This window comes from Triticum aestivum, chromosome 3D, assembly GCF_018294505.1.
Source record: "Triticum aestivum cultivar Chinese Spring chromosome 3D, IWGSC CS RefSeq v2.1, whole genome shotgun sequence".
In the NCBI taxonomy this organism is placed as follows: domain Eukaryota; kingdom Viridiplantae; phylum Streptophyta; class Magnoliopsida; order Poales; family Poaceae; genus Triticum; species Triticum aestivum.
The window spans coordinates 55,186,092-55,207,826 of NC_057802.1; the positions used below are offsets into that span (position 1 = coordinate 55,186,092).

The 21,735-nt window shown below is 47.3% G+C and overlaps 1 protein-coding gene and 2 long non-coding RNA genes across 3 annotated transcripts; 2 read left to right on the forward strand and 1 right to left on the reverse strand.

Moving 5' to 3' along the window:
- Window positions 1-876: 876 nt before the first annotated feature.
- Window positions 877-5,988, reverse strand: LOC123077367 (uncharacterized). Its single transcript, XM_044499642.1, has 3 exons — window positions 4,606-5,988; window positions 1,285-1,417; window positions 877-1,093 (listed from the first exon to the last, which is right to left on the reverse strand). The coding sequence occupies exons 1-2, from the start codon at window positions 5,732-5,734 to the stop codon at window positions 1,326-1,328; spliced, it is 1,221 nt and encodes a 406-aa protein (XP_044355577.1). The 5' UTR covers window positions 5,735-5,988; the 3' UTR covers window positions 877-1,093; window positions 1,285-1,325.
- A 1,058-nt stretch (window positions 5,989-7,046) lies between these two features.
- LOC123077368 (uncharacterized) lies at window positions 7,047-8,915 on the forward strand. The gene is made up of 3 exons (XR_006436559.1): window positions 7,047-7,611; window positions 7,758-7,868; window positions 7,949-8,915. It is a non-coding gene; the product is annotated as an uncharacterized lncRNA (long non-coding RNA).
- A 2,495-nt stretch (window positions 8,916-11,410) lies between these two features.
- On the forward strand, window positions 11,411-21,488 carry LOC123077372 (uncharacterized). Its single transcript, XR_006436603.1, has 4 exons — window positions 11,411-11,464; window positions 11,623-11,671; window positions 20,495-20,537; window positions 21,477-21,488. It is a non-coding gene; the product is annotated as an uncharacterized lncRNA (long non-coding RNA).
- The last annotated feature ends 247 nt before the right edge of the window (window positions 21,489-21,735 follow it).

Genomic DNA, 21,735 nt, shown 5'->3' on the forward strand with positions numbered 1-21,735 from the left:
AAAAAAGTTCATCAATTTTGAAAAACGTTTAGCAAAAAAAAGGAACAAAACTATTCCAAGAAAAAATTCAAAATAAATGAAAAATGACAATGAAAAAAAAGGAAAACCGAACAAAACCGTTCCAGCAAAAAAAAGAAAAAAAAAAGAAGAAAAGAAGGAAAAAGCTATTTTTAGAATCAGGAAAAAGCTATATGTAAACATGCCAAAAAAAGCTATATGTAAATACGTCAAGGGCGGGTGGCTAGTTGGTTATGGCAGCGAACATTGAACCAGGCTTACACGAGCATTTTTTTTGTGTCTTTAAAACAGAAAAAAAAGCAAGAAAGTAAGGTGGGTTGGTCCAGCGGAGAGAAGGGTGTGTGTGCCCGTTAACCCTACAACGGAGCCACGGGCGCCGTATAGGAAATGTCGATGAAGCATGTCCTCGTTCCTCTTTTTGTACTGTAAAAGACGAAAGAAAACTCAATGGTGGAAGATGCTGAAGGCATATTTCCAAAAGCTCACTCGGCAGAAATCACTGAGCTAACTCGGCAAAACCTCCACAATAACCAAGCTCATCTCACACGCACAACTTCTTGGATATTCCTCTGAATCTGTCATTTTGGTGTGCTGCGAACGGTGTTTTTTCAGTCTCTGCCAAGGCAGTACTGCTTCTAGCCTTCACGGTTTGTAATAGATGGTTTTCTAATACTCTGGTTTCATTGGTAATGCAATGGGGCCGCGGCTTTTGGCCCCTTTTCCCTAAAAAAATCTCACACACAAGGATAAATTTCATATTTGCAAAAAAAAAAGGGATGAATTTCATGACACGCTCACGACATTGTAGTCCGGAGCAACGTTCAACAAGAAGCATGACAAGAGCTTAACTTTTTGTTCCCTCAAGAGGAAAAACAAAGGTCTAACTGAAGCATCAGAACTGGACTTCAGTTCAGCCAAGATGGTGGATCATCCATGCATAGTGCTACATCATAAAACCAGTACTACTAACGTCTCATCTAAAACAGTGATCACCGAAATATTCAGCCATTGCCAACCCAGTGGTCACTCAGCATCACAACAGCCTGATACTTCGATGTAGTTTTACTTCCCCTACCTGAAACAAAGGAAAGTAAATTTTGAGCGGCAGAGTCTGTATGATATCAGTAGTGGAAGAGACAGTTAATGTGGTACATGGACAAATATACTACCTCCGTACCGAAATATACGATGTTTTGGTAGACTAAAATGACCTACCAAAACGTCTTATATTTTGAGAAAGAGGTAATACAACTTAATTGGCGTCACCTGTTAAGAAGTTAACCCTGCTTCTCATTCCTCATCTTCATCTAACAGATGAGCTTGTACTTTTTCAGATAATCATGCAGATTCAGTTGCTGCAGCTCTTCAGCTGCAGCATCGACGGTTTCCTCTGCAGGACCTTCAAAGGAGAGAGCATATTATATCAGCCAACTTGTTTCATGGGTCTTTTATGGATCACAGATATCGGGCAGATTGCAAGTGCTTAGGACTAATAGTTGATTCATTCTGCCTATTCATTACACCTTTGTCACACCAATGCAAACTGAATGGAAAAGAAGAACAAAAAAGGAGCTGGCACAAGCATTATCTCACAAAACATTAACAATGTAAGACGAACCGCGCTAACAGCAATCAATTAGAAATTTGCATATATATACATAGTGAGGCCAACCAGAGAACCTTCAGGAACATAATATGTGTTCATGGAACTGAATGAAACAACAAAAGGAAATACCTTATGGCAATTCATTTCAATATGCTTGCTCTATGCAATATTTATGTCTAACAGCCGACTCACTATGCATATTATCCGACCATTTCAAGTCTTGAAAACAAAAACAAAAAAACATGTGGCCACTATATACTACCGCGAGTGCTATGAACAAGAGAAGGATTCTATGTTTAAACAAGCAAACACTGGCGTATGGACTCCTGCAGACAGCTTCTATCAGAACATGCATGTATATATTGAAGCAACCGTAACAGAGAGTATGTTTAGAAGCATTTCGATATATATTCAATGTTGGAGCTGCAGCTTATAACTCAATTAACTTTCATAAAAGCGAGTTGTTCTGCTTTGGTAGAGCCAAGGAGGAACAAGAGGCTTATAGACAATTGTTTGGTTGTGAATTAGGGGCTTTACCTTTTACTTACCTGGGTATACCCATTCATCATCGTAAGCTCACGAACAGAGAGTGGAAATGTATCAAAGATCGGTTCGAAAAGAAACTTAGTTGTTGGAAGGGCAAACTTCTGTCTTATGGAGGCCGGTTAATTCTTATTAATTCGGTGCTCACAAGTTTGCCGATGTTCGTACTATCTTTCTTTGAGGTTCCAGTTGGGGTCAGGAAAAGGCTGGACTTCTATCGGTCAAGATTTTTTTGGCAGAGCGATGATCTTAAGAGAAAGTATAGACTCGCCAAGTGGGATATTATTTGTCGTCCCAAGGATCAGGGGGGGTTGGGTATCGAGAATCTTGAGATCAAGAACAGATGCCTGCTTAGTAAATGGCTATATAAGTTATCAGTTGGGACTGATGCGAATTGGGCACAGATACTTCGTAACAAGTATCTGCAATCCAAAACCTTGTCACAGGTGACAATGAGACCAACTAATTCGCCATTTTGGAAGGGGCTTATGAGAGTTAAGTCAACCTTCTTTAATAGAACAAAGTTTATAGTCGGAGATGGTAACGATACTCGCTTCTGGGAGGACACTTGGCTTGGTGAGACACCTTTGGCATTACAGTACCCATCTCTGTATCGTATTGTGAATCGTCGTGATGCGCTTGTGGCGACGATTATGCAGGCCACCCCTCTTAATATTCAGTTTAGGAGGGTGCTTGTTGGTAATAGATGGGAAGCTTGGCTTCATCTGGTGCGTAGACTGATGGAGGTTCAGCTACAACATCAGCCCGATCAGTTGTGTTGGAAACTTACTAGGTCTGGACAATTTACCGTTAAATCGATGTACATCGATGTTATTAACTCGAGTGTCATTCCTAACTCCAAACATGTTTGGAAAGTCAAAGTTCCTTTGAAAATCAAAGTGTTTATGTGGTTTGTCCATAAACAGGTTATTCTAACAAAGGACAACTTGGTTAAGCGCAATTGGACAGGATCTACTAGGTGTAGTTTCTGTGATCGGGATGAAACCATTAAGCATCTATTCTTTGAGTGCCTGTTGGCAAGGATTTTGTGGCGCTCAGTGCAAATTGCTTTTAACATTACTCCTCCGAGTTCGGTCGGGTCGTTATTTGGAACGTGGCTGGATGGGATAGAGTCCGTTACAGCTAGACACATTCGTGTAGGAGTTTGTGCGTTGTTATGGGCAATTTGGAACTGCAGAAATGATTTGGCTTTTAACAAAATAAACACTATTCATTTTTTGCAGGTTGTATTCCGTGCTTCGGCGTTGATCCGTATGTGGTCCCTACTCACTCCGACGGAGGCCAGGGAGCGTTTGGTTACTGGATCTGTCCGGTGGGAGATGGTAGCGCGGGATATATTCAACCGGTTTGGATGGCGGTCATGTAATAGGATAGGCAATTAGTTTTCCTACCTTTATTTCTGCCAGCCGGTTGTGGCTTCATAACTTTTTTGTTTTCATGTCGAGGTCTATGTGAGCTCAACGTTGTTTTCTTTTACGACTCTTAGACTTTGTTGAACCTATTTTATTTATTTATGTGGCCGTATGCATCTTCCTGATGCAGAGGCCGGGGAGTCCCCCCTTTTCCAAAAAAAAAAAAAAAAGCTTATAACTCAAGGAGCCATATGAAATCCATGGAAGGACCTTACTGTGCATAATGCTGTTACAAACAAAATTGTTGGCAAAGTTACATAAATAAAACTGTCTAAGTTAGAAATCACTGGAAGTGTCAAACTCATGCATCTAACAACAGGCCCATCCATTTGCAACAGGCATGTACTCCCAAAACCCTTTATAAACTGAGAACACCTAGTTAGTAAGCACTAAGCACATAGCACAAAGACTACATGACTGGGCTATTCACATGCTCATGGCATACTTAGGGGAATAGTGTTGAATACAATGTCTTGCATTTACTGAGAAAAACATATACAATGCCATTTACTGAAGCTGTGTAAACATCACTAAGCTTATTGACAGATACAGGGAGGGAAAAAACTGAATAACAAAGCAGTTAACGACCTTACAGCTTTGAATGGAAACCCATAGCAAGCATATATAAACATCAATTTAAACACACAAAGTATATAGGGCATATGCTTAGTCAATTTTTGGTGGAATACATAATGTGGATTAGATCATGTTTAGTAATTAAACACCAAATACTAGTAAGTTATATATGCATCTCACGCATATAAGACCATGACCATATTCAAACAGGACTAATTTACTCTAAAAGCTCATTTTTTAGCCCCTTGCACTTATCAAACATAACCACTACCTGGAGCATCAATAAACAGTTAAACACAAGCTAGCCTCTGAAAATTTCAACATTTGCAGCAACAACTGAAATGTTTGCCCTTTCACAATGCCACAGAACCTCATCATTTCCAAACACTAACAACCCAGTGACTAAGAATCAGAGAGTGATGGAGTTACCTGAGCAGAGAGCCGGTGGCAGCTGCCAAGCGTGAACGAAGCGGGAAGCGACGTCTTCGCGTGGCGGCTCAACCAGCTCGTAGACCTCGCACCCCACGACCTTGCGGGCACGCACGTCGACGCCGATCAGGTGCTCGTCCTGGAAGAAGTAGACCACGTCGGGGTTGGTGGGGTGGATGAGCGCGAGCACGGGGATCTTCCTCGGCAGACCAGTGGCCTTGTAGGCGGCGTCGTTGCAAATCTCCGCGAAGGTGGCCTCGTACTCCAGCGTCCAGTCCGTGGACTCCGGATAGTCGGCGAGCGTCCAGACGCTGATCTGTGCGGCCCCGTTGCTGTTGCGGTTCCGGTACATGTCGACGAACCGCAGCTTGCCGGCGCTGACGCCCACGCAGCGGTACTTGTCGACCAGGCCCCAGGCTTCCTTGGACTTGAGCGCCTTGCCGTCCGGGAGCGGGACGACGTCGAGCGCCGGCGCGTCGGCGAAGGGGTCGCAGGTGAGGAGGCACCAGGAGAGGTCGACCCACCAGAGCCTCCCGGAGCAGGCGACGACGCCGTTGGGGCTGAGCTGGCGGGCCGGGAGCGGGTAGCCCACGCTCTTGCTGACCCACTCCCCGACCTGCGACGAGAAGCGCAGGAGGATGGCCGTGTCGCCGCCGAGGAACGGCTGCAGCTCGGCGACCATGTAGCCCTCGCCGTCCGGGGAGGCGACGAGGCCGAGGTGGCCAGGGTGCGCGATGAGCTCGGGCTTGGGGAGCGGCAGGGCGGAGCCGGCGGCGGCGTCGAGCACGAAGTAGCCCGCGACGAGCGGGCGCCAGGAGAACTCCTGGCGGCCGGGGGTGTCGATGATGGTGGGGCCCGTGGCGCGGCCCTGGTCGGCGTGGAGGAGGAGGAGGCCCGCGGAGGGGTCGGCGGCGAGGACGGAGGGGAAGTTCTCGGGGGTGGTGCGGCACGGGAAGATGCGCGGGGGGACGGTGAGGAGCGCGACGCGCGGGGGCGCCGGCAGCGCGAGGGAGAAGTCGGCGGTGCCCGGACCCGGAGGGAGGTCGGCGTTGGCGTCGGCCGCCGAGAGCACCCGCGGCACGCTGCCCAGGATGACCCACGACGGCGGGGGCGAGGCGGCGGACGCCATCTCGGCCAGGCTAGCTTGGTGCGGTGGTTCGTGCGTGCGCGCGCGCGGCGTTGGTGGTGACTGACTGGTGAGGGGAAGTGGTGGTGGCAGGCGACGGGGGTTGGGTTTTATGCTAGCCGTCGGGGCCAAGCGGGGCGGAGTGAACCGGATGGTGCTCGCTCAACTGCGCAGGTCGGGTCACGCCGTCACGGAACTGCGACGGCGGTCAGACGGCGGACGGCGGAGGATAGACATGGCAGCCTTTGGCTTTGGACCGTGCTCTGGGCAGAGCCGAGGGTGGCAGCCTTGGACTGCATTCAAACCGCGGCAAAGGAGGCTTTTGGGTTCGTCGGGTAGCGGCTGCAGCAAACAGAGCGGGTAGTTGGACGACATCTTTTGGGGTTCCGGTGATACGGAGCAGAGGGGAGCGGCCATAGTCATGGAGACGGCCCTCTGCCATTGCCACCAAACACTCCGTCCGGTGCACAGGCACGGCAGATAAGCGTGTCGAAGTGGCCAAAATCACTGATTTGATTTTGCAGTGGCCAAAATCACTGCGTTTAAACCCACTCTCTTTTAAGTGTTTGAGTTAATTACACCCACGGTACAAAAATTTGCATGAATCTAACAAATTCATACACAATCTTGAAAACCTCACAAAGGTGGTGCACCACCTCGGTCGCGGTAACGTTTGACTACAAAAGAGGCTGGTGCCTTTGGATCCCTTGCCGGTTTACCTCGCTAGCCAAAGCTAGCCTTGCCGACGGAGGCTAGCCGATTTGGCTCGCTCGCTCGATAGAACAAAAAGCTGGCAACCGCTGCCCAGGATGACCCACGCCGGCTGGGGCGAAGCTGCAGCCGACCCCATATGGGCTAAGTTAGGCTGGCTCGGTGCGGCGGCGGTGGTTCGTGCGCGGCGACGTTGGTGGTGAGGTGTGGAGTGGTGGGGTGGCGTGCCCCGGTAGGCGACCGGAATAGGGTTTTACGGTGACGTTGGGGCCAGGCGACGGAAGGTGTTGGAATAAGCCACGATGTCTGGTGCAGTCGGAGCGTGGGACGTGCGGGACGCACTGGTGCGGTCGGGCTCGTCGGGTGCGCGCGGGACGTGCGGGACGCAGCAGAAGCATGGCGAGTGTGCGTGTGTGCGTGGTGGTGCGTGAGTTTGGCTCGCGTCCGAATCCATCACGGTAGTCCCAAGCTGTTAGTGCCGGGTCGTGGCGATCTGCCGCGTCATGTGTATGAGTGCGTCGTGGGCATTAAACCCATTAACAGTCGCGGTAAGGGCGCCTCCTCGCCTATGCCACGTTCAAAGATTTACTGTCGCAGATGAAAGGAATAAAAATCAGTGCAGGAAATTTCCTCCGGTATCGAGCGCAGCGCACGCAACCCACCTCTCTCGTTCTCCCTGCACACTCGACCTCTCGCACCGCACGCCAACGCAGCCGCCGCCTCTTCTCTTCTATCGTCGCCGTCGCCTCGTCGGATCTGGGGAGAAAGAGAGTGTGAGGCTCCTTCCTCTTTGCCTCTCTTGCACGCAACCTCCGCCGCGCCCGCGCCCGCATCGCTCTTCCGCGCCCCGGCGCCGCCGCGTCCGCCACTTCTCCTGCGCCTTGTCCTCCCCGTTCCTCTCTCATAGCCGAGCTCCAACCCACCACCATCCCCTCCTCCTTGACCGCCTCTCCCCTTGTCTGAAGGAGCACGGGGCTCGCAGCTGCGCCTGAGCCGCCACAAGGCCGTCAGGTAGAGGAGATCCGGTGCCCACGGGCCGTTCACGCCGCTGTCCGAGGTCTCGGAGTTGACAGAGTTGCCGTCGTCATACGAAGACGAGTCGGCGGGGAGATGCTGGTGTTGGGATTCGGGAGGGTCCAATCTGCAGCAAATCCTTGGGAGATATGACGGTAAGTTGCGCCACTTGATGCCCAAACTGTTTCTGCATTTCCCTTGATGATTGTGTTCTTCTATCTCATGAAATTTAGAAATTTCAGAAGCTATTGTTTTCGAGTTAACAATTTCCTCTGTATTAATGCCACATTTCTTTTAAAAGCAAAGCGAACAAATTTAATGTGAAGTCCATATCCTCTGTTTCTCTGTTGGAATGCTCGACGGCTTGCTGGCTGCAGAAGAGCTTCCTGAGGAATACCGGAACCGATGCCAGGTACACTATTTCTCTCATTCTGATTTCGTTCTTTCCATTGACTGAAGGATTTACGCTGCCGCTCTGCCTGATTGCTCCAGGATATACTCTGTAACGACTGCGGAAGAAAAGGGCTTTCTCGGTTCCACTGGCTGTATCACAAATGAGGACGAGGTCGAGCCCCCTCCCGCCGCAATCTCCTTTTGAGGCTATTCAACTTCGCCGACGGCCTCGACTGGGCACTCATGGCCGCTGGCACAGTCGCCGCCGCCGCCCACGATGCAGCATTCCTAGTCTACCTGCACTAATGGTCCTTGAATTTTCTCGACACTGAGCGGATTTAGTCTGCTCTCCACGGTCGTAGCGACGAGCCCCTCAACCAATTTAAGCAGGTAAACCGTTGCTTCGCATGCTCGTCTCTTAATTGCACGCTTGACAAGGCCTACAACGTGATATTTACTTGAGGAGGACCCTCTGCGGTGCTAGGTTGGTATCCGGCCCTTGGATTGCCTTTTTTTGCTAATTGGTGGCAGACATGCAGATATAGCTGAAAGCAGATTCAGTTTGAGGTGGCAATCAGTTGTATAGCTGGTTAAACTATGCATTTAGATGTATGTTAGCTGCTTCAAAATGAAGGGGACACAGTTTTTGATACTGGCATACATAATCGTACATTCTGTCCAAAAGTGGAGCCACAGTTCAAAATAGGGTAAAGCTGAGTTAACAGCTCCGACAGGCGGCAGTGGCAGCCGCGGATGATCTATCTAAATCCGGTGAATGACGGCTTCTCAAAATAAAACAGACATTGCTGATGGCTCGACGACGAGCTTGGCAAGGAAGAGGTTGTCAACAAGGAGGCGCTCCCTAAGCCCTTGAAACTGCAGTAAACCAGTGGAGCATCGACGAGCAGGCCTCCATCTTAAGTATCTGAAAAAAACACGAGCGGAAGCCAAATGAGTCCACACTATTTGATGGTTTACAAGTGTTAGCAAAAACCAAAAGAAAAATTGGCCCACAACTTAACTATACATCTACAAAGAAGCATTTCATCCGCATCTGAAACTTAAGAAAGATCTACTGACCAACGACCAATAGTATCTGATCCTTTCATTAACAAAAATAATAGGCGTTTTTAGACAATATGTAAGTGCTGGTTGCTGCTAAGTAATATGCATCTTTTTTAAGATGCACGCTCCAACATGTTGGACTATACTTAATGGTTACCGAGATAGAACAATGCAGGCTGATCATGAACAAACAAAAGATAGGTAACTAAGAAGATGCCAAGATCGTGAGCTAGTTGTGTGTACATATGATAGAGAGAGATGGTACATTCATGAGCAAGCTGAGCGACCTTTGCCTCTCCTAAGGAGGACGGAGCCGAGCTTCTCTACTGCCCGCGCACACTAATCCATCTAGGTAATACACAAAGCCAGGTTTGGGAGCAGCATGCCTTGCGTCCTTCAGTGGTGCACCTCTTGAGTGTTTATACGTGTGCACCTATCTTGCTTATGAACATTCATGTATATGGAACATAAACAAGAGCCATACATTGGTAAATTTAAACCTTCTGCCCCATAGAGATACAAAGGAAGATAAAAAGAGCTCCCTACACGAGGTTGGTGGCAGCGGATCTCGTCTGGAGGAGGTGTTGGGCGACAAGCGACCTTGTCGTGCTCCGATCTAGGTAGAATGGTCGCCAGGCACGCCAGCCGACATTTCTTCGTCCGCCGAACGTAACATAACAAATGACAATAAACTGAAACTAAGGAGCTGTTCGGGATCTCTCCGCTCTGCAACTCCGCTACGGAGCGGAGCGGCATGCAGTTATATTTCGGTGAGCTGCTAACAGGGTGCTCCGTGAGCTCCGCTCCCTAGCGAAGGAGCAGAGGGTTGCCGAACACAACTTGAAACATAGAATTGTAACTAAGTAGTTTAAATAGAGTGAACAGCAGATGGGAAATCAAATGCATGAAATGATTGCACACGAAGAGAATTGGTTGAGTTAAATATGTCATCAGTATATTAGTTGGTTGTCAATCTTCTGAGGGGAAAGATGTTGGCAGAGGTTGGTCTTGCTTTCATTCGTCATCAAGATTTTTCTCAAGGAAAATTTTGAGACCCCCCACATTCTAGTTGTTTAAGCTGAACTACTTGCACTTGTTTTGTATTTAACTGCCTAATGCTATCTCTACTGCAGCAACTTCTTTTAAAAATTGATTCTCAACATAAATTACATGTTATAATGCTAGCCACTACATCACTAAACAAAGTACGCTTGTGCAGGGTTTAATTTTTGCATGTACCTTGTACTCCCTCCGTTCCTAAATATTTGTCTTTTTAGATATTTCAAATGGACTACCATATACGGATGTATATAGACTTATTTTAAAGTGTAGATTCACTCATTTTGCTTCGTATGTAGTCACTTGTTGAAATCTCTAGAAAGACAAATATTTAAGAACGGAGAGAGTAGTTACGAAAGTAGCTGAAGCAGATAATGTTGAGTATCTTCATCGGCTCGTTCACATGGCTTGGGTGGTAGATGTACACGGGAAGCTTGATGATCCAGAAATGAACTTGAGCCAGCCGTGGAAAGACGAGTTTGTCAGAAAAAATAATATGAAGATGCCGTATGTATACATATGGGCACAATCTCTGATCGGAACATATAAACGCTCCTAGCCTACCCGCCATTCTAGCGGCATCGCGCGCGCAGACAGTTTTTGACCGCACGATTCAGTTACCCAAGTTGCAACAGTGCTTTTTTTGGATGCTGGCGTCTGGTCAGCCGTCGGTTTTTTCTTACGCTCCTGGCTGCTTAAAGAGTCGATGGCAGGTGGACCACGCTTCATGTTGCGTCGAATGGTCAGTCGTCGGTTTTTTCTTACGCTCATGGCTGCTTAAAGAGTCGATGGCAGGTGGACCACGCTTCATGTTGCGTCGAAAGAACGAGGTGGGTTTCGCCTGGTATCGGTGCGATTGGATTAGCGACGAAGACTGATGGGGATGAAAATATCTCCCTCGTCAGCTCTCTCCTCTCTTCCCGTCCCCCTCCTCTTCCCCATGCCGCCGCCGCCACCACTTTCTCCCTCCCTCCTGCCCGCCTCGTCTCCTCCACCTCCGCCTCCACCCCCTCCTCCTCCCTTGCCTCCGCACCGGCTAGCATGGCCCGACCACGCGTTGTGGACGAGGAGGCCACAGCTCGGGATGCAGGCAAGAGGAACCAGGCGGTTCTCCTTCCATGGCAGCGCCCGAACTCGAGCCGAAGCCGAGGAGCGCGGCTTTGATCCAGGCTCGACAGGAGGAGTAGAGCAGCAGCCACGCACACCAGCCGACGGGCCTGTCCTCCTCTGCGCCTCCTCTCACGTACCCTCGGCGGCTGCCTCCTCGTCCTCTGACTGCTGCCGATGAGCCCTCCCTTTCTCGTTTTCTCTCTTCCCTTGTCCTCTTCCTCACTGCCGCTCCTCTTCCTCCAATCTCTCCTTTTCAGCATGCTGGAGACGGCGTAGACGGGCTAGGCAGGCCACGATGGCTGGTCGAGCACCCACCCCGGCGACCTCCTGCAGGGGAGAGGTCGAGTACAGATCCAGTTCATGGAGGAGATGCCAGCACAGGTGAGCTCTTTCTTCCTCCTTTCCTTATCTTCCAATGGTAACCTGATGTTTTCCTTTTTTTGTTATGCGTATAGGGTTTGGATGGGGTTGATTCTTGTTGATAACGAAAGTTAAGTTAGTTGGGCAAAACAAATACTGAAGTTCCTTGTTTTGTGCAGGGTCAATCAGTCTCTTGTTCGTCCTTCGGATGGTTCACTGCTCGCAGAGGTAGGTGTTGGAGAACGTAGCAGAAATTCAAAATTTTCTACGCATCACCAAGATCAATCTATGGAGTAATCTAGCAACGAGGGGAAGGGGAGTGCATCTACATACCATTGTAGATCGTGATGCGGAAGCGTTGCAAGAACGCGGATGAGGGAGTCGTACTCGTAGCGATTCAGATCGCGGTTGATTCAGATCTAAGCACCGAAGAACGGTGCCTCCGCGTTCAACACACGTGCAGCCCGGTGACGTCTCCCACGCCTTGATCCAGCAAGGAGAGAGGGAGAGGTTGGGGAAGACTCCGTCCAGCAGCAGCACGACGGCGTGGTGGTGGTGGAGGAGCGTGGCAATCCCGCAGGGCTTCGCCAAGCACCGCGGGAAAGGAGGAGGAGGGAGAGGGGTAGGGCTGCGCCGAAAGAGAGACGTTCTCATGTCTTGGGCAGCCCCAAACCTCAACTATATATAGGGGGGGAGGGGGCTGCGCCCCCTCTAGGGTTTCCACCCCAAGGGCTGGCAGCCAGCCCTAGATCCCATCTAAGGGGGCGGCCAAGGGGAGGAGAGGGGGGCACTAGGGTGGGCCTTAAGGCCCATCTGGACCTAGGGTTTCCCCCTCCCACTCTCCCATGCGCCTTGGGCCTTGGTGGGGGGCGCACCAGCCCACCTGGGGCTGGTCCCCTCCCACACTTGGCCCATGCAGCCTTCTGGGGCTGGTGGCCCCACTTGGTGGACCCCCGGGATCCTCCCGGTGGTCCCGGTACATTACCGATAACACCCGAAACTTTTCCAGTGACCAAAACAGGACTTCCCATATATAAATCTTTACCTCCGGACCATTCCGGAACTCCTCGTGACGTCCGGGGTCTCATCCGGGACTCCGAACAACATTCGGTAACCACGTACATACTTTCCCTATAACCCTAGCGTCATCGAACCTTAAGCGTGTAGACCCTACGGGTTCGGGAACCATGCAGACATGACCGAGACGTTCTCCGGTCAATAACCAACAGCGGGATCTGGATACCCATGTTGGCTTCCACATGTTCCACGATGATCTCATCGGATGAACCACGATGTCGGGGATTCAATCAATCCCGTATACAATTCCCTTTGTCTATCGGTATGCTACTTGCCCGAGATTCGATCGTCGGTATCTCGATACCTTGTTCAATCTCGTTACCGGCAAGTCTCTTTACTCGTTCCGTAACTCACATCATCCCGTGATCAACTCCTTGGTCACATTGTGCACATTATAATGATGTCCTACCGAGTGGGCCCAGAGATACCTCTCCGTTTACACGGAGTGACAAATCCCAGTCTCGATTCGTGCCAACCCAACAGACACTTTCGGAGATACCTGTAGTGCACCTTTATAGTCACCCAGTTACGTTGTGACGTTTGGTACACCCAAAGCATTCCTACGGTATCCGGGAGTTGCACAATCTCATGGTCTAAGGAAATGATACTTGACATTAGAAAAGCTCTGAGCAAACGAACTACACGATCTTGTGCTAGGCTTAGGATTGGGTCTTGTCCATCACATCATTCTCCTAATGATGTAATCCCGTTATCAACGACATCCAATGTCCATGGTCAGGAAACCGTAACCATCTATTGATCAACGAGCTAGTCAACTAGAGGCTTACTAGGGACATGGTGTTGTCTATGTATCCACACATGTATCTGAGTTTCCTACCAATACAATTCTAGCATGGATAATAAACGATTATCATGAACAAGGAAATATAATAATAACCTATTTATTATTGCCTCTAGGGCATATTTCCAACAGTCTCCCACTTGCACTAGAGTCAATAATCTAGTCCACATCACCATGTGATTAACACTCATAGGTCACATCACCATGTGACCAACATCCAAAGAGTTTACTAGAGTCAACAATCTACTCCCTCCGTCCCATAATATAAGAGCGTTTTTTACACTAGTATAGTGTAAAAAACGCTCTTATATTATGGGACGGAGGGAGTAGTTCACATCACTATGTGATTAACACTCAATGAGTTCTGGTTTGATCATGTTATGCTTGTGAGAGAGGTTATTAGTCAACGGGTCTGAACCTTTCAGATCCGTGTGTGCTTTACGAATATCTATGTCATCTTGTGGATGCTACCACACGCTATTTGGAGCCATTTCAAATAATTGCTCTACTATACGAATCCGGTTTACTACTCAGAGTCATCCGGATTAGTGTCAAAGTTCGCATCGATGTAACCCTTTACGACGAACTCCTTTTCACCTCCATAATCGAGAAAATTCCTTAGTCCACTAGATACTAAGGACAAGTTCGACCGCTGTCATGTGATCCTTTCCCGGATCACTATTGTACCCCTTGACCAACTCATGGCAAGGCACACTTCATGTGCGGTACACAGCATAGCATACTGTAGAGCCTACGTCTAAAGCATAGGGGACGACCTTCGTCCTTTCTCTCTCTTCTGCTGTGGTCAGGTCTTGAGTATTACTCAATACTCACACCTTGTAACACAGCCAAGAACTCCTTCTTTGCTAATCTATTTTGAACTCTTTCAAAATCATGTCAAGGTGTGTGTTCTTTGAAAGTATCATCGGGCGTCTTGATCTATCTCTATAGATCTTGATGCCCAATATGTAAGCAGCTTTATCCAGATCTTCCTTTGAAAAACTCCTTTCAAACAACCCTTTATGCTTTCCAGAAATTTTACATCATTTCGGATCAACAATATGTCATTCACATATACTTATCAGAAATGTTGTAGCGCTCCCACTCACTTTATTGTAAATACAAGTTTCTAAAAAACTTTGTATAAACCCAAAAACTTTGATAACTCCATCAAAGCGTATATTCTGACTCCGAGATGCTTGCTCTAATCCATGGAAGGATCGCTGGAGCTAGCATACCTTTTAGCATCCTTAGGATCGACAAAACCTTTCTGATTGTATCACATACAACCTTTCCTTACGAAAACTGGTAAGGAAACTTGTTTTGACATCCATCTGCCAGATTTCATAAATGCAGCTAATGCTAACATGATTCCGACGGACTTAAGCATCGCTACGGATGAGAAAATCTCATCGTAGTCAACTCCTTGAACTTGTGGAAATACTCTTTACCACAAGTCGAGCTTCATAGACGGTAACATTACCGTCCACGTCCGTCTTCTTCTCAAAGATCCATTTATCTCGGATTTCATGGCTTCTAACCATTTGTCGGAATATGGGCCCACCATCGCTTCTCCATAGCTCGTAGGTTCAGTATTGTCCAACAACATGATATCTCAGACAGGATCACGTACCACTCTGAAGTAGCACGCATCCTCGTCGTACTACGAGGTTTGGTAGTGACTTGATCCGAAGTTTCATGATCACTATCACAAGCTTCCACTTCAATTGGTGTAGGTGCCACAGGAACAACTTCATATGCCTTGCTACACACTAGTCGAAGTTATGGTTCAATAACCTCATCAAGTCTCCACCATCCTCCCACTCAATTCTTTCGAGGGAAACTTTTCCTCGAGAAAGGACCCGTTCCTAGAAGCAATTACTTTTGCTTCCAGATCTGAAATAGGAGGTATACCCAACTGTTTTGGGTATTCTATGAAGATGCATTTGTCCGCTTTGGGTTCGAGCTTATCAGCCTGAAACTTTTTCACATAAGCTTCGCAGCCCCAAACTTTTAAGAAACGACATCTTAGGTTTCTCTAAACGGTGTCGTCTCAACGGAATTGCGTGGTGCCCCTTTTAAAGTGAATGCGGTTGTCTCTAATGCCTAACCCATAAACGATAATGGTAATTCGATAAGTAACATCATGGTATGCACCATATCCAATAGGGTGCAGTTACGATGTTCGGACACACCATCACACTATGGTGTTCCAGGCGGTATTAATTATGAAACATTTTCCACAATGTCTTAATTGTGTGCCAAACTCGTAACTCAGATACTCATCTCTATGATCATATCACAGACATTTTATCCTCTTGTCACGACGATCTTCAACTTCACTCTGAAATTACTTGAACCTTTCAATAATTCAGACTTGTGTTTCATCAAGTAAATACACTCAGCATCTACTCAAATCATCTGTGAAGTAAGAACATAACGATATCCACTGCATGCCTCAGCACTCATTGGACTGCATACATCAAAATGTATTACTTTCCAATAAGTTGCTCTCTTGTTCCATCTTACTGAAAACGAGGCCTTTCAGTCATCTTGCCCATGTGGTATGATTTGCATGTCTCAAGTGATTCAAAATCAAGTGAGTCCAAACGATCCATCTGCATGGAGTTTCTTCATGCATATATACCAATAGACATGGTTCGCATGTCTCAATCTTTTCAAAAACCGAGTGAGTCCAAAGATCCATCAACATGGAGCTTCTTCATGCGTTTTATCCCAATATGACTCAAATAGCAGTGCCACAAGTATGCGGTACTATCATTACTATCTTATATCTTTTGGCATGAACATGTGTATCACTACGATCGAGATTCAATAAACCATTTATTTTAGGTGCAAGACCATTGAAGGTATTATTCAAATAAAAAGAGTAACCATTATTCTTCTTAAATGAATAACCGTATTGCGATAAACATAATCCAATCGCAAACACCAAATAACAATTATTTAGGTTTAACACCAATCTCGATGGTAGAGGGAGCATGCGATGCTTGATCACATCAACCTTGGAAACACTTCCAACACATATCGTCATCTCACCTTTAGCTAGTCTCCGTTTATTCCGCAGTTTTTATTTCGAGTTACTAACACTTAGCAACCGAACCGGTATCTAATACCCTGGTGCTGCTAGGAGTACTAGTAAAGTACACATTCATATAATGTATATCCAATATACTTCTGTCGACCTTGCCTGCCTTCTCATCTACCAAGTATCTAGGGTAGTTCCGCTTCAGTGACCGTTCCCCTCATTACAGAAGCACTTAGTCTCGGGTTTGGGTTCAACCTTGGGATTCTTCACTAGAGCAGCAAATGATTTGTTGTTTCATGAAGTATCCCTTCTTCCCTTGCCCTTCTTGAAACTAGTGGTTTTACAAACCATCAACAATTGATGATCCTTCTTGATTTCTACTTTCGCGGTGTCAAACATCGCGAATAGCTCAAGGATCATCATAACTATCCCTGATATGTTATAGTTCATCACGAAGCTCTACTAGCTTGGTGGCAGTGACTATGGAGAACCATCACTATCTCATCTGGGAGATTAACTCCCACTCGATTCAAGTGATTGTGGTACTTAGACAATCTGAGCACATGCTCAACGATTGAGCTTTTCTCCCTTAGTTTGAAGGCTTAAGAAACTTGTCAGGGGTCTCATACCTCTTGACGTGGGCACTAGTCTGAAATCCCAATTTCAGTCTTCGGAACATCTCACATGTTCTGCGACGTTTCAAAAACGTCTCTGGTGCCACAATTCTAAACCGTTAGCATTACGCACTGAACTATCACGTAGTCATCAAAACGTGTATGTCAGACGTTTCGTAACATCTACAGACGACGCTGAGGCCAGCACACCGAGCGGTGCATTAAGGACACAAGCCTTCTGTGCAGCAATGAGGACAATCCTCAGTTTACGGACCTAGTCCGCATAATTTCTACTACCAACTTTCAACTAAATTTTCTCTAGGAACATATCTCAACCAGTAGAACTAAAACGCAAGCTATGACATAATTTGCAAAGACCTTTTTGACTATGTTCATGATAATGAAGTTCATCTGATTAATGAATGAACTCCCACTCAGATAGACATCCCTCTAGTCATCTAAGTGATACATGATCCGAGTCAAACTAGGCCATGTCCGATCATCACGTGAGACGGACTAGTCATCATCGGTGAACATCTCCATGTTAATCGCATCTACTATACGACTCATGTTCGACCTTTCGATCTCTTGTGTTCCGAGGCCATGTCTGTACATGCTAGGCTCGTCAAGTCAACCTAAGTGTTTCGCATGTGTTCCGAGGCCATGTCTGTACATGCTAGGCTCGTCAACACCCGTTGTATTCGAACGTTAGAATCTATCACACCCGATCATCACGTGGTGCTTCGAAACAACGAACCTTCGCAACGGTGCACAGTTAGGGGGAACACGTCTCTTGAAATTTTAGTGAGGGATCATCTTATTTATGCTACCGTCATTCTAAGAAAATAAGATGTAAACATGACAAACATCACATGCAAATCATAAAGTGACGTGATATGGCCAATATCATCTTGCGCCTTTGATCTCCATCTTTGAGGCGCGGCATGATCGCCTTCGTCACCGGCATGACACCATGATCTCCATCATCGTGTCTTCATGAAGTTGTCTCGCCAACTATTACTTCTACTACTATGGCTAACGGTTAGCAATAAAGTAAAGTAATTACATGGCGTTTTCTTTGACACGCAGGTCATACAATAAATTAAGACAACTCCTATGGCTCCTGCCGGTTGTCATACTCATCGACATGCAAGTCGTGATTCCTATTACAAGAACAAGATCAATCTCATACATCACATATATCATTCATCACATCCTTTTGGCCATATCACATCACATAGCATACCCTGCATAAACAAGTTAGACGTCCTCTAATTGTTGTTGCATGTTTTACGTGGCTGCTATGGGATTCTAGCAAGAACGTTTCTTACCTACGCAAAAGCCACAACGTGATATGCCAATTTCTATTTACCCTTCATAAGGACCCTTTTAATCGAATCCGATCCGACTAAAGTGGGAGAGACAGACACCCGCTAGCCACCTTATGCAACTAGTGCATGTCAGTCGGTGGAACCTGTCTCACGTAAGTGTACGTGTAAGGTCGGTCCGGGCCGCTTCATCCCACGATGCCACCGAATCAAGATAAGACTAGTAACGGCAAGTAAATTGACAAAATCGACGCCCACAACTACTTTGTGTTCTACTCGTGCATAGAAACTACGCATAGACCTAGCTCTGATACCACTGTTGGAGAACGTAGCAGAAATTCAAAATTTTCTACGCATCACCAAGATCAATCTATGGAGTAATCTAGACACGAGGGGAAGGGGAGTGCATCTACATACCATTGTAGATCGCGATGCGGAAGCGTTGCAAGAACGCGGATGAGGGAGTCGTACTCGTAGCGATTCAGATCGCGGTTGATTCCGATCTGAGCACCGAAGAACGGTGCCTCCGCGTTCAACACACGTGCAGCCCGGTGACGTCTCCCACGCCTTGATCCAGCAAGGAGAGAGGGAGAGGTTGGGGAAGACTCCGTCCAGCAGCAGCACGACGGCGTGGTGGTGGTGGAGGAGCGTGGCAATCCCGCAGGGCTTCGCCAAGCACCGCGGGAGAGGAGGAGGAGGGAGAGGGGTAGGGCTGCGCCGAAAGAGAGACGTTCTCATGTCTTGGGCAGCCCCAAACCTCAACTATATATAGGGGGGGAGGGGGCTGCGCCCCATCTAGGGTTTCCACCCCAAGGGCTGGCGGCCAGCCCTAGATCCCATCTAAGGGGGCGGCCAAGGGGAGGAGAGGGGGGGCCACTAGGGTGGGCCTTAAGGCCCATCTGGACCTAGGGTTTGCCCCCTCCCACTCTCCCATGCGCCTTGGGCCTTGGTGGGGGGCGCACCAGCCCACCTGGGGCTGGTCCCCTCCCACACTTGGCCCATGCAGCCTTCTGGGGCTGGTGGCCCCACTTGGTGGACCCCCGGGACCCTCCCGGTGGTCCCGGTACATTACCGATAACACCCGAAACTTTTTCGGTGACCAAAACAGGACTTCCCATATATAAATCTTTACCTCCGGACCATTCCGGAACTCCTCGTGACGTCCGGGATCTCATTCGGGACTCCGAACAATATTCGGTAACCACGTACATACTTTCCCTATAACCCTAGCATCATCGAACCTTAAGCGTGTAGACCCTACGGGTTCGGGAACCATGCAGACATGACCGAGACGTTTTCCGGTCAATAACCAACAGCGGGATCTGGATACCCATGTTGGCTCCCACATGTTCCACGATGATCTCATCGGATGAACCACGATGTCGGGGATTCAATCAATCCCGTATACAATTCCCTTTGTCTATCGGTATGCTACTTGCCCGAGATTCGATCGTCGGTATCTCGATACCTTGTTCAATCTCGTTACCGGCAAGTCTCTTTACTCGTTCCGTAACTCACATCATCCCGTGATCAACTCCTTGGTCACATTGTGCACATTATAATGATGTCCTACCGAGTGGGCCCAGAGATACCTCTCCGTTTACACGGAGTGACAAATCCCAGTCTCGATTCGTGCCAACCCAACAGACACTTTCGGAGATACCTGTAGTGCACCTTTATAGTCACCCAGTTATGTTGTGACGTTTGGTACACCCAAAGCATTCCTACGGTATCCGGGAGTTGCACAATCTCATGGTCTAAGGAAATGATACTTGACATTAGGAAAGCTCTGAGCAAACGAACTACACGATCTTGTGCTAGGCTTAGGATTGGGTCTTGTCCATCACATCATTCTCCTAATGATGTGATCCCGTTATCAACGACATCCAATGTCCATGGTCAGGAAACCGTAACCATCTATTGATCAACGAGCTAGTCAACTAGAGGCTTACTAGGGACATGGTGTTGTCTATGTATCCACACATGTATCTGAGTTTCCTACCAATACAATTCTAGCATGGATAATAAACGATTATCATGAACAAGGAAATATAATAATAACCTATTTATTATTGCCTCTAGGGCATATTTCCAACAGTAGGTTCTTCCTTGCTCATGTTCTGTTTGATAAAATGCCTATGAACTGACATGGCTCTTTTTCTTGTTTTGTTGCGTGTCCAGGTTATTTGCTCATTCTCTGCTCGTCTATGTCGTCAGCGAGAAGGTTCAGCGTGCTTTTGCTGGATTTATTTCTTAAGCCTATCCTGCTGCTTGTGGGTTGATCCTCACTGTTACGTTGGAAAAAGCACACCCTTGTGTGCATAGGGTAGTTCTGATTCTTAGGTTCCCGGTTATTGCTTTCAGAGGTGTGTGTGTGTGTATTCATTTATGTATTCACATCCATGCTTGTGCGGTTTCCTCTGTTTTCGGTAACCAGTCCTGCATGCCTGCTTCTTATTTGCTTTGTCAATGTTCGTGTGTGCCTAACTCAATTGCTGCTTCTTTCATGTATGTGCTTTCTTATCCGGCAGATAAACTCCTATTTTAATATGTGCATTTCCAAGTTTGACGCATCACTTGCTGTCGTTGGTTTAGTATGTGTTCTTCATAATGCAATGGGTTGTTTTGTTGCTCGGCAATGGATGCAAGTTAGTTAACTACCCAATAAAATTAACCTACGGTTCTAGGGTTCAGTAGGTCTTTTGTTTGTTGCTTAGGCATACTTCTGTTGCTCACTGCTACATGCAAGTTCATTGTCAGGTTAGTTAACTGTTTTTGTGCTCACTCATGCATGCAAGTTAATTAACTATCCAATAAAATTAACCTCTGGTTTCAGGGTCTGGTAGGGCAGGTTCCTTTTAGGTTCATTAGCTGTTTTGTTGTCCACTGATGCATGCAAGTTAATTAACTATCTAATAAATTTAACCTGTCATTTCATTGTCTGGTAGGTTTTTTTTTGCTTCCTTATGCCTCTGTTCTTTTTGTTTGGTTGCTTGCTAATACACGCAGGTTGATTGGTTGTTCTTGTTGCTCACCGATGCATGCAAGTTAATTAATCATCCAGTAAAATGAACCTTATGCTCTCAGGGTCCATTAGGTATTTTTTTCTGCTTGTTAGTGTATTCTGAATCCTTATTGCTCTGTTCTTTCTGTTCCGTTGTAGGTTATTTCGTGTGCTTGGAGTTTGTGGGTGCTTTACCTCCTTTTATCGTCTTGTCGTTTGCTTCTTTGCCTGCCCAGGTTTGTGCAAGTCCTCTGGAGTTTCCTTTTCAACACCGTGTCTTGGCTGTTGTCCCTCATGTACGCCCCTTCTTCCTTTTGCAGATCCTGATGTTGTTGTCTTCGATTGCTTTGCAGTCTAACACTATTAGCTCTCCAGTTCTTCGTCTTGCTGTCAAGGTTTGTTTTTGTGCCTCAGTTTT

Bases quoted from the DNA above. Each gene is read 5' to 3' on its own strand.
- LOC123077367 (XM_044499642.1), bottom strand. From the start codon at position 5,734: ATGGCGTCCGCCGCCTCGCCCCCGCCGTCGTGGGTCATCCTGGGCAGC. The intron at 1,418-4,605 runs GTAACTCCATCA...TCTCCTTTGAAG, and splicing joins GCCACCGGCTCTCTGCTCAG to GTCCTGCAGAGGAAACCGTC.